Raw genomic sequence first — 13,751 nt, 5'->3', positions numbered from 1 at the left:
GCTCCCAACTGGCCTCGGCAATTCTGGTACTCCAGCCTGATGAACCTGGCTCAGGGTCCACCCTGGATTCTGCCACAAATTCCACATCTACTGTCTCAACAAGACGTCCGGATCCTGCACAGCCATGTCAAAACTCTGAATCTAGCAGCCTGGCAGATCCAGGGTCTTTAAACAGCTCTAACCTTACCAAACAGGTAATGGACATAATCCTTGAAGCTAGAAGGCCCAGCACCAGGAAATCTTATGCAGGTAAATGGAAAAGATTTTGCTCCTGGAATCAGGCCCAGGGTTTTGATTCTGCAGTTCCAAACATTCCTCTGATTTTACAATAGCTAACAGAGATGTTACATAAGGGCCTATCTTTTTCATCTATCAAAATTCATGCCTCTGCTATTTCTGCACACTACAATATGGATTCCACAATCTCTCAGAGGGGCAAAGAATATAAGGCCCCCTATAAGAGCACCAGTTCCCACTTGGGATCTCAACTTTGTTTTGGAAAAGTTAACTTTGTCTCCTTTTGAACCTGCAGCTTCCACAGATTTAAAGTTTTTTATCATGGAAAACTGATTTTCTTTTAGCTATAACCTCTTCCAGAAGAGTTTCAGAATTACAAGCTCTCATGGCTGTGAAACCCTTCATTATTTTTCATCAGGACAGGGTGTCCCTGAGGACTAACCCCACCTTTATGCCTAAGATGGTTTCAAAAGTAGCCTTGAATCAGACTATTCATTTACCTACCTTTTATCCTAATCCTCAAAGTGAAGAGGAGAATTTTGCATTCTTTAGATATACACAGGCAACTTCGTTTTTACCTGGACAGGACCAAGATTTTCAGGAAATCTGATCAATTGTTTGTAGCTTATGCTTCTACTTCACAGGGAAGAGCGATCACTAAACAAAATATTTCTATGTGGATTGCCCACTGCATCAAGTTCTGTTACTCTCATCATGGCAAACCAGCTCCTGTTAATGTTAGAACACATTCTACCAGAGCTACTGCTACTTCAGCAGCTTTTCTCAGTAGAGTTCCTACCAAGGAAATTTTAGAAGCTGCAACTTGGATTTCTGTGCATACTTTTTCTAAGCACTACAACCTCCCTCTCGATTCTAAATCTAGGGCAGACTTTGCCTCTGCAGTCCTGCAGGGTTTTGTAGCCGCCCCTTCTGTTCCTTCTCCAGCCACCCTTTCTTAACTTTGGGATTCAACCCTACAGTAATGACTGCAACAGTGAACCACGATGAACATAGTACAGCTGTGTACTCTTACCATAAATGTAGATGTTTGAGTGTGTTCACTGTTGCAGTCTGGGTTACCCTCCCTCCTATCCCCTCTTTTGTTATTCTTTGAGTACTGTCTGTGTCTCCTTGGCACTACTCTTTCTCTGAGGTATTTTTGCTGGTGAAATTTGGGAATGTTCTAGTTTGATGCTTGCTTATTCTATCAGACTAAGTTTTTGGCCTTTATTTTTTGGGCACCCGGCATCTGGGGCAAGAAAAACTGGGGGAAATGGCATCGGCTGAGGCCTTTATACCCCTGGCGCACTGATGTCAGGGAAGGAGCGATTTCAGCTGATGTCGGACCCGACTTTGTGTCTCTGGCCGATCGAGGGCTGCTGCCAACAGGAAGAACCCTACAGTAATGACTGCAACAATGAACACACTCAAACATCTACATTTATGGTAAGAGCACACAACTGTACTTTTCACATCCAGGAAGAAAGAGGTCATCATCCCTCTCTACTCATCCCTCATTAGACCAGTCATCAAATATAATGCCCTGTTTGGCATGTACCTGACCAGACACCTACAACAGCTGGAGAGCCCACAAAAGTTCCTCACAAAAAAGGATCCTAGGCCTTAAACACAAGTCCTACATGGACAGACTCAAAAAACTTCAGCTGTTCTCAGTCTCTTATCGCCTACTTAGAGGTGATCTCTGCTTGACTTACAAAGCCATGTCCAACCCAACCCTACTTGAAATGCTACACCTAAAGAAATCCCAATCCCCCCGTGCCACATGCTCCAGAGATCACAACCTTATTACCACAATTAACAGAACATGCTGGAGGGACAGGTTAATCTCCCAAAGACTGCTCATACTTTGTAATAAGCTTCCCATTCATGTCAAGCAGAGCACCTCGCTGGCCTTTTCAAGAAAAATCTTGACGAGTGGATGGGTAACAGAAAGTTCACTCCAGGGATCATTCCAGTTGCCCTACTGGATAGGGGCACTGTGAACTAACATTGGGTGGCACGGTGTCTGGGCAATTTTTTTGAGCTAGGCTCTTAAAGGCTCCAGGGCCATTAGCCTAGTACATGCCTATGAACCAGTGAACCAGCTGTAACCTATTGGTAGAGCCATTCAGTAGAATTAATAGGAAGTGGCCCATGGTCAACTCTCTTTCCCTTGGGGAGGCTATATAAGAATTTCTACATTATCACTGACAATCAGTGATACAGGATGTCACAAAAGTATAAGATTCAGTTTGCTCATGTGTGTTATATGAAATGACACAGTGACATGCTCCATCTGCTCTGACATCATTGCACATGTCAGGGGGCTTAAGGAGGAAAATGTCCTACATGTCTGAGGGATGGAAGCTGTGAAGACAGGGACAGACCTGCATATGTAAGGACATGGTAATATGTGGGGATCCTTGAAGGGCCTCCAGGTGATGGATAGGGAGGCAAAAAAATGGATACAGGAGGCACTGTAGACAGACAGACAGACAGACATCCTGATGAAAATTTAAAAAAAAGCCATATTGTAAAATAGTATTAAGTTTCAGTACCTAGGCCTGTCATTTTTCCCAGCACAAGGAAATGAGGACATAGTGACAGGTTGTTCACTTTTTCTTTTGCACAAAAAGTCAAATCTTGGAGGAATAAACATACTGTATCATCATGTGAAACTATCTGACTAAATTAATTAACTAAAAATAAATTAACTGCATAAATCATGCATTAAAATGTTTAGCTGTACATTTTGTTTTTCGGTTAGGGGTTGCCACAGTGGAACTCTGGTTCGCTAATGATTGGCAGTAGATTTTTATGGTGCCGAGTTGCCAGCCCGACACCCAACCTTCAGCGAAGGCATACCCATTTATGTATGTCTTTTGGAGGCCACTCGACCATGGGAAGGACATGCAGACTCCACACAGAAGGCACCCCACCTGAGAATCGAACAGGAGAACCTCTTGCTGTGAGGCAACAACGTTACTGCTGTACCACCACGGCTTAGCTGTACATTTTGGTAATAATCTTTTACTGAATACTGTCTTGACAACTGTAAAATTACAGTTAAAAATTCAGGTAGGCTTATAGGAATAACATTAAATAACTCATTAAAGAATCAATTTTCATATTGTTACAAGGGAACTTGAAATACTTGCTGTGTATATTAATAGCTTATAGATCATTTTGATAAGAGATTTCTGTCTTTCTTTCCAGTAAGAAAAAAAGCAGGTTTAGCACTGGTTTCAGAGGATGTATGATTGGCTTATAAATGCATGCTAAGAAGCTGTAATTACTCTTTTAAAAGCAGAAAATAAAGTCACATCATATGGATGATATATAAAATTATTAGCTGCTAAAAAGGATTGCTTCTGGTTTATTTTTATTTTTACTATTTGTTGTAGTTTGATAACTTGGTAGGTTGACTGGCCAGCTGACTCTTTTCAGCCATGACCTGCCCTCACCTAGAGCATGAGCCCTGGAGCCCTGGTTTTGATTATGTTAGTCTCCACTTGGCTATCATGTGAGTCTAAACAAGTCACTTTACCAAACTCTGCTCACAGGTCACTTCTGAAAATAGACAGTTGTGAGCCTAATGGGTTTACCTCACTGGCAAATTAATAAAATAAAATAAATAGAAAAATAAATAAGTTTGTGAAAAGTTGGCACTATTTTAACAGATATTATTCATGCATATATAAGAATCGAGCCATAAAAGTGCGAGTTCACTAGCTCAGATGTGTTATTTGAAAGCTTACTCAATCCTTATAAATTCATTCTGAATAAATAATGAGAGATTTTTCCTCTCCAGAAAAAATATGGCAACATTTTTGAAAGTTCAGTACGCAATACTGTGATTCACAAAACTATGAAACATAAATTGAGATTCACTGCAAATTTTAATGAAGTGGAAAAGCCACGGTTGCAGATTACACAATTTCTTTTGTAGGGGTGAAGCCTCCCTGTAGTCCCAGTGTTGGGGGCTGCACCTCCAACTCACCTACTACTACTATATGTTAACTCTGAGATCACTGTACATTGGGAAAGAGAGAATTCAATAAAATACAATTGCGGACTTAGAATATATTTCATCTTAATGGCACTTAAATTTCTGCAATTCCAAGGAGTGCACTTCTTGTCCTTGAACCTACAATGGGAACCAAAAGATTGGTTGGTGTTATAAATCAGTTCTGTACATACATTAATGCATTTTAATGTAAATCTTAGAACCATAAGGCCTTTGGGTTACTGAGATGCATCTAGCAATTCACCCAACCTCAAGCCCTTTTTCCTATTTTTGCATTTGAGGTCAGGCTGTCACTTCTGCAGTGGCAATCATCTAGAGCCATTACTTACACTGCTGGGATGCATATGTTAGTGTAACCTTGTGGACTTCTTTATTTATTATTTTTTGTATATATTTATCTACCCATGTGAATGTGCGTGAAACATCTCTGCCAGGGTCTAGAAAAATTCTCCTAAAAAGATAAAACTTAAGTGTCTTCCTAAAATATCCCTTCAGTTCATTTGTCTGAAACAGAGAAGAAGGTGTTCTACAGAACTGGAGCAAGTTAAGCAACTTAAAGTCTAATCAATGTCTCAAGCCTGTTCTGTGAAACTAGTAAAAGTGCTATTCATTTCAAATCACATACCCTCTCCCAATTTTCTTATGTGGATAACAGAAAGATTAAGACCTGCTGAATCCAAGAGGGATATCATCTCTCTGAAGGCTTTCTATGTTAGTGTATGCAGTTAGAATAATGTGGTATCTAATATCAGAGCACATATCAACAGAACCCACCCATAGCAATCAAACTACTGCAATCATAACCTAAACAGCACCCCATGACATACAAAAACTGTATCACTAAAAATGAAAAAAAAAAAAACAGTTTGGTAGGGGAGCAAGACCCCTGTGTCTTTCTTAGCCTCTTAACTTTACTGATTCCAAGGTGGTATAACAGCAGAGAAAACACAAAGGCCAACAAAATGAAAAACTTTTTCTGCAACCAATCTGCTGTACTCTATTGCAAAAATCACTTGCACTACTCTTCTGTCATACTCAACCCTACCACATTAACATGCAGCACCCTGGCCCAGATACACGAAACATAATTTCTGCCTAAATACCAAGACATCAGTGATATTAACCATAATCGCCATCTGATATATACAGTTCATTGAAGAAGGATTTTGTCCAGCAGGCTGTGATGAAACCCAAAAAAGTTATTTTACCTTGTCAGTCCAAATTATTTGACCCTATTAGTCAAATCACACCATGCATTAAGTATTAGGAGTGTTAGTGGTGTAACAGGTAGCACACTCACCTTTGGTGCAGAAGGCTATGGGTTCTTTTACCACACCAGGTAGATTTATTGCTGACACTGCAGAGCAGGATAAGGGGGGTGATGCACTCTTGAGTGTAATAATAAACAGAGTTCCCATCTATTTGAGTTGGTGGTAGCTCAGGTGGATATAAAAGATCCCATGGCATCTATCAAAAGAGTAGGAGTTCATTAACAGCCATATTACATTTACAGTATTTACATCATATACAAATTATTTGCAATTATGTACATGTTTTACATTAATAATTTAATTTCTATGTATACTTTTGTATACATTCACTTTGCATTATTCACATACCTAATCCCCCCACTCTTTTCTCCACAACCAAAATCATATTTTCTTTAGTATATCAGACAATATTCATTTTCCAGTATATTTTATCTTATTTAATCTCTCCTTTCAAGTAATCCATATTATATGAAACAATTTCCAATCTGTATTCTTAACACCTTTTTCCCTTTTATCACCATAATATCCATATTCTATCATATCCATATTTATACCAGCACCACCAATTAAACCGACAAAATAAAAACACTCTCTGTGTTCATCACGGTTCCCAACAATGATTCTTTCTCATATTTTGCAGGAACCATAAACTCATTTGCTAACTATGCTATTTTACATAATAAAACAGAATTAATCAACTATACTTTTTTTCTATACATCAATTTATATGTTCTCCAAAACAAATATATATTTCTTATTTTTGTACCATATTTTGCCACTGCATTAATTTATAGTGAGTAATATCAAATTCTATAACTAAAATCTCAATTTCTTTTGTATTAAATGGAATCACTATTATTTTTCCTACTAATCCTAAACCTTTATTTATATCCTTATTTATAAATAGACCAATAGCTTTTAACTGTTGATTAAGTTTTTTAAGAGCTGTTTTCATCCAGTCTTCATTTTTAGTTATTAAAACTATATAATCTGTATAAGAAACATCACTGGTACTTGAATTTCTTCTCTTGTTCAATATGCTGTGATTCTCAGAGTTAAATTTATTTCATTCACAACCGTGTTCATAATTAACACAAATAAAATAAATACTTGCTGGACAACCCTGTCTTATACCACTTCTTATATCTATTTCTTCATGAACCAGCCATTTACTATTAATTTTACTATATTATTGTCATATACTGAAACAAATATTTTTATTATTTTATTACTTATACTATTTTAAAATCTTCCATAAAGCTTCATGTTGTATCCTATCAAATGCTTTACTTAAATCATCTGTCACAATTTTTGTTTTGAATTTATATTTATTATGTCATCTACCATTTCCCTAATTATTATCAAAAGATCTTGGCTCAGTTTTCCATTTGTTCCAAATACTGTGTCATCCAATACTTTATTTCCCTTATTTTCTAATCTCCTTTCTATTATTTTCATAAATGTCTTATAATTCACATTATTTTAACAATATTAGTCTCCAGTTTTTATATCTTCTTTTTCTATTTTTTCCATATACATTTCATAGCTCCAATACATATTTCTATATCTTTCACTCCTTTCTCTAGCCATTCATTTAGAACCTTTGCAAAATACTTCTTCTGCCAATCTAACATATCTTTGTACATGAAATATTCAATCCCATCCAGATCTGTTGCTGAGTCCATATTCACCGTTTTTAGTATATTTTTCATGTTTCCACTATCTTCTTTTCTAAGCACTCATTATCTTCTTTAATTAATTTTTTCATTCCCCACTTATGCTTTCCTTCTGTCCTATACTTTAATAAACTCTTATTTATATATTCTTTTATTACATGAATTATTTATTTTTGTGTTTTAATAATTTCTTTTTTCATTTCTTATTTCTCTTATTATTCTTCTATTTTCTTTTACAACTTTATTTAAGTATTGGGCCACCTCCTCTTTCTTTCCTTGTAAGAAGTACCTTTGTTTAAACATTTTTTTAAATTTTCTCTTGATTCATTTCATATATCATTTAATTTCTGTTTCAGAAAATCTTTTCCATTTCTTATTACCTCTCTAAATGCTTCATGACTGACTTCATTATATTTCTGTTTCTCTTCTATTCTTTTTAATCTTTGCCATTCTAAAAAAAATATTTATATTTTTCTTTAAACCTTATCCACCAACTTTTTCAGTTATTATAAAACACTCTCATGTCTATATGATCTTTCCATAATTATATAATCCTTTCTCTACCTTCCTTAGTTAAGCCAGTTTCATTTAATTTTAACACCTTTACCTATCTTTATATATATTGTTTTTCTTGGATCTCTATCCAAATTGCCACACGGTTTGGGAAGCCTGTTACTTTTGTTCCTTTTTGTAAATTTTACAAACTTTTGGAACTCATAAAATAGTCAGTTTCTGTTCTTAAGTTACCCTTTCATAAGTCCATTGTCTGTTAGTGTATAAATATAATCTCCACTTTTCAAAATCTCTGCTATTATTTTAACATCAGTCCCTCCTTTTCTTCTTTTTCTTAAATCACAATTGAAATCACACACTAATATTATTTGCATATTAACACTCATGTCATTAAAATTCTTTTAAACATCAACTCTTTTTCTTTTTGTGTAACATATGCATAGACTGGAATAATTCTGTATACTTACTTTTTCCATCTCACATCCAATGCTGTTACTTTACCTAATGTTACTAAAGTACAATCCAAAATGTCTATTTTTTACTTAATATTCCAAATGCCTGAACACATTTCTTTTCCTATATTCCACATAATATTGCCTTCCCATAATTCATTTACTTGTAATCTCTCCCCTTCTGTGAGAATTCTTGTGTCTTCTAATATTATAATATCCAAATAAAGTGTTTCTGACCATTCTAATACCCCTAGCCTTCTTTTAATATTCTTTATATTGTTGACATTTATAGCTAATATTCTCATTTTTTTATAAAATTATTGTATCATCCATTGTCCTTTTTATTTTTTATCAAACCTATATTCTTAAATTTTCATTTTATTTTACTCTTTCCCAATATAATTCCATTTACCCTTAATCATTACCTAATTAATAACTTCATCTTCAGTTGACTTTATCTTTTCTTCCTTCTTTTCTTCTTCACTCCTTTTATCCATCATCTTTTACTAACCCCTTACTCTCCTCCATTGTTTTTCCTGTTGTTTTCTTGTTCCACTTCTATATTATATTCTTGAATACTTCTTGCTCATATTTGTAACCCCCATTTCTTCTATATTTTCTTTACAATCCATCCATAAATGCTATGTTTGTTCACATTTTACACATTTCAGTTGACATTTTTTTGCTTCATGACCCATTTTATGACAAATATAACACTTTCTCTTATCACAATTACTAATTAAATGATCGTTTTAACCTCAAAAGAAACATGTTTTCTTTTGCCCCAATATTTCAAAGTCCCTTTGTTTCCTTCCACATTTATCATACTTGGAATATATATTCTGGTTTAATTTTTCATTTGCAATACAACAGCACATTCCCACCCCCTAGTCCATAAACCTCTATTGTCATATATTTTTGTAATATCCATAACATCTTTGCATATTTAAATAGTCCTCCAATACTTCTTTTTCTACTTCAGCTCAAAACTGCACATACATTTTCTTTTTTGTCACTCTGTTAAATGTTTGAATAACATATAAGTTCCATAGATTATAATTCTCCTTTATTTCATATTGTTTTAGAATTTTTTTCATATAGTACCCTGTTTTAAATAAAATATCACAACAAGAATCTTTCTTAACAGGATTAAATGTTCTTACCTCTTTAGGAGATATACCTAAGGGCAATATAATATTATCCCAAATTTCATATCTGCCAAGTTCTTTCTTCTTTTTCTTACTGCTCATTCTTACAAGATACCTTTTCCTTCTCACATCCACTGTCTTTTTTTCCTTGTTTTCTCCTTCTCTCATTGTTTGAGCATATGACTTCTTCGTCTCTTTTCTTATTTCTTTCACTTCTTCTTCTTCTTCCTGAATCCTGTCCATGATTTCTCCACATGACCCCACTTTCTCATTTTCTGGTTCACTATGATTAATTAAATCATTTAAATAGACATCCCAAAATCCTCCCAATTGGAGTATTGTTGTAATACATCCCTGCTGCGATCCACTGTCTTCTCCAAACAGTCTCTCCTGGAACAGCAATTCTGTGTCTTGTGAAGGTTTGATAACCTTCCCTTCATTCTCCTTCTTCACCTCTCCCTTCTCATTGATTTTGAACCTCTGCTCCTCTCCTTCACATATTATTTCCTCTGACAGCAATGTTTTTTTTTGTGAAGGCTCTGCCACCTTTGCACTTAAACAATCCAATTCTTGCTCCATTTCTTATTTGACAACCTCTTCCACACCCCAAACACTCACCATGCTCCTTCTACTTCTCCAAGCCACCTCCGTGGCTGGACCGGAAATAGGAAGTGCTACATCAAACAATGTCCCTGCTCAAAAAGTGTAGGGGAAGTTCCCCAATGTCCAGGCCCAATTTTCTCTAGTAGTATTAGTACCACCTCTGGTGGTGCTGCAAGCCTAGTGGGATTAAACTGGCCAAGAAAGGATAAATAATAAAGTGTGCATGTGTGCACATGCATGTATGCACATATGCACAGGTACGTGCAAGTTTTTCATCATTGAATGTGAGTGTGTCTGTAAAAGCCATAGGTCACACAGTAAGATTACTCAACATAGCAGTGCATCCTTACCACATTGTTTATCCAAGTGCAGCAGATGATTTGCCATGTAACCCAATTTGTTCTTGTCATTATACCAAGACACCCTCATTGACTGAAACACCCATCACATGAACCCTCCTCATCAGATCCTACTGCTAGGTGTCCATGCTCATTTACTGAATAGTTGTGGACAGTATACATGACACAGAATATGCTGCCCTGTACAGTCAACTTCCAGCAGTTATTACAACCCCTCCCTTCCTTTTCATCTGCCTAACTTACCTCAGCCCTTGGCATTTGCCTGCTATAGTTGTACAACATCAGTTCATTTATTCTTTGGTAATCAAGATATGTGCTATAGTCCACATGCAGGAATTTAATGTTCTCTGCAGTTTACTGATTTTAATTTGTTAAATTTCTCCCCTAATATTATGCATGCTTGGTAGTCTGTGTGCTGACATGTTCTGTTTAGCTGATGCCTATAATACAGCTATAATAAATAGATGTTTCCATCTTTACTGTGTGCCTATATACAGGCCACATGTGGCTATATGTTTTATAGCCGTGGCACCATATGGCATAAAGTCTATGTAGTTGCTGGCATTGATCATATCAAACAGTTGTATAACATGCACTGACTGATAGGTATGGTACTTTTTATTAGATAACATATCATTAAATATATTTTAGTGCATGAACTGCTACAATTACTCTGAAATTGGTGAAAATCAGTTTACACACGTGACATTTATGGAAAGGAGCAACAAGTAAATGTCCCATCATGTTCGTGTTCTGCCTGCCTCTGGGTTATTCATACACAAAACACAAGGGCCAAAAAACTACTACAGGAATGTAATGCTAGGCTTTTTAAGGTCCTCTCAGATCAATAGCTTCATAAGTACCTATTGACCTATAAAAGATAGGCTTGCTAAGCACCCCCTCATCACTGTTAAGCACCAGTCACATAATAGAGTATCAACGCTGCTCATTTGCCACAACAGAAGAGTGTCAGGAAGCCATTAAACACTACATTTTGACTTTTTAAAGTCTAAATGAAGTGATATACTTCCAAGACAGCTGTACTCTGTATGTCTGTGGTTAGTTTGCTGCTGCTTTTTAAGCTGTAAAACACTCCTACTATACCTTTTCTCATTTCTTTAATGTTTGATATACATAAGAGCAGTTACTATTTCATGCATTGCAAAGAATTATGATCATATCCTAACCCAAGGTCTTAAGTGTTTCCAACAAGGAGGTCAAGATTCAACTTTCAAGTTTTGCTCTTGAGGTGAATTTCTTGACATCCATGTCTTGAGTTAGATCATGAAAATGATCATAATCCTTTATAATACAATTATAAATACCATAGCTAGCTTCCATAAGCATAATGCCTGGTGTTAAAATAAAGATATTTTAGGGATAGAGGTAAAATATTGGTTAACTAGCATACGTGTCAGTAGTTTGGTGGTCTTCAGTTATTAAGTCATGCACTGCACACTGTAGAGTATTCATGGAAACCTCTGGCTATTGTACTGCAGCCCACTTGTGCCTGGCATCCTAGGATAATGCACAGTTACTGTGGCACACTTAGTATAATCCTGTGGTAGCATTTATAGGCTGTAGTGAAAGTGACTGTGGGCAACTTTTCACAGTCCCGTTTTTCCTGACTCTTTTCTCTGTTTGAGGGGAATTGAGATGAAGTAGTATTTTTTGTTAAGTACATCTGCCATGCAGTTATTCTGTTAGTCAGCCTTGTGATCTTCATCACATTTTAACAAACTCTGAAAAGGTATTTCTTCTTCAGATGCAACACTGTAGTTAAGCTAAGAATCAATTGCAGGGAGTCCTTCTCACTTAGAAACTGTTTCTGTCACTGGTTTTGGGTTTATTCATTCTATGGCATCATACTAAAAGAGCTGCGAATTCCTAAAGACTAAGGTTTGTGGTCTCAGAAAGAGGGAAGAAATGCAACAATAAAATCCAGTACACAGTAATGGAGTTGTGAATCCCAAATGGAACGAATGAACAAAGGGTTATAAACTCCTTGGCTGTGTGGGCTTTTCATGGCCCAAAACTTAAAATATGATGAGTAGTATAATTTATAGGTCAGAAAGTATTCTAAGATTTCTTCCATTCCCAGCAAGTTGTCCAATGAGGAACAAAATAGTGTAGATATGCTACACAAAAGGAGAATAAACTAAGTCATGCAATCATATGTATTGCTGTGCAGAGATCATTTTGCATTGAAGAAAATACTCTCTGAGAATATGAAAATGCACTTGGTGCATAGGTGCCTATTAAGAAAAGACAAACTATGGTATTTTAGTAACTGTGTGTAATAAGGGTGAAGAATATAAAAGTCAACTTTTTGAAATAAAGTTGTATGTTTTCTAAAAATATTATGAAAATATACAGTTTTGAGAATAAATGACAAATTTTGGGTTGCCCATTCTGGGACGGCATTTCAAAAACATGCAGTTTTCACATGTAAGTGTATTGCTATCTAACACATGCAATCTGATTAATTACTCCTGTCATAATTTCATTCGCAGTACTATAAATAAGTAGGGGAGTAAAAGACAGTTCACAGACTTTAGTCAAAGGATAAGGGAGAAATGCATTGTGCTTCTGCATAAAACTGCAAAGCTGTTTAGACCTATTATTTGACAGTGGCTTGTAATTCCTCCTACAGTTCCTGATGGAATGGTCAGAAGTTATTGCAGCCTGTGGCTATTGCTACCTCAAGACAGAGGGAAACAACAAAGGAAAGCGGATGTTTTTAAACCAAGAAAATGAGTGAATTGCATTACCTATCAAAAATAGATACCTTTAGATGTTGATTTATTCTTGATAAATATAGAGTTTTTCATCAGTTTATAATTAGCTCAAAAGGCTTGTTTTAATATTAGGAAAACATTAGAAACAATATTTCCTTGGTGTCCCCAATATTTAATTAATATTCTCTGTGTTTCTTTTCTTTCTTTCTCCTTTTTTTTGCTTTCATACAGTGAAAAGGAACAGTGAGTACAACTTAATTCTTCTTTCATATGCCTTTTTATTCATTACTATGCTTTGTGTAAAATGCATCTCTTTATTACTCATTTCATGTCTCCTGATATTTTACAAATCTGAAATAGGTCAGGCAAATAAGCTTTCAATTTGTATACCACAAATACAGCAGAACAAGTTCTGGTATGCAGAGCACACTGCAACTGCAGAAACATCAGCAATGCAATGTGTGTAAACAGGTACCAAGAAGATGCACATACAGAATGTTTATATTTAACATGGCTGTCACTAAATGAAACTAGGTTGATTGAATTTGTTCCAAATTAGATGCACTGTAAGATAGACTTTGCAATTTAAGGGCAATTGTTTTAAAAATAGCTGTTATATAGCATACATAATAACTATCCAGCTAAAGTTTAAAGAAACCTTTTTTTTCCAGCTGAACATTTCAGGTTTGGGTTATTACTTGTAACACTGAAACCAAAAGACCTATCA

General features: G+C 35.7%; 1 protein-coding gene across 2 annotated transcripts in view; it reads left to right on the top strand.

The window, feature by feature from the left end:
- Window positions 1-13,751, top strand: part of RPH3A (rabphilin 3A) — a 1,850,086-nt gene that overhangs the window by 633,652 nt on the left and 1,202,683 nt on the right. Inside the window, exon 3 of one of the 2 annotated variants that reach the window (XM_044068419.1) lies at window positions 13,256-13,267. The exons of the other annotated variant lie outside the window; for it this stretch is intronic. Coding sequence (XP_043924354.1) covers window positions 13,256-13,267 — 12 coding nt within the window. The remainder of the gene's footprint in view (window positions 1-13,255; window positions 13,268-13,751) is intronic. 2 annotated transcript variants of the gene reach the window in all.

The sequence above is a fragment of the Protopterus annectens genome, chromosome 4.part0, assembly GCF_019279795.1.
Source record: "Protopterus annectens isolate FY-2018-M chromosome 4.part0, PAN1.0, whole genome shotgun sequence".
In the NCBI taxonomy this organism is placed as follows: domain Eukaryota; kingdom Metazoa; phylum Chordata; order Ceratodontiformes; family Protopteridae; genus Protopterus; species Protopterus annectens.
Note: the sequence above shows the minus strand (reverse complement) of the source record. Positions and strands in the feature narration are given on the sequence as shown.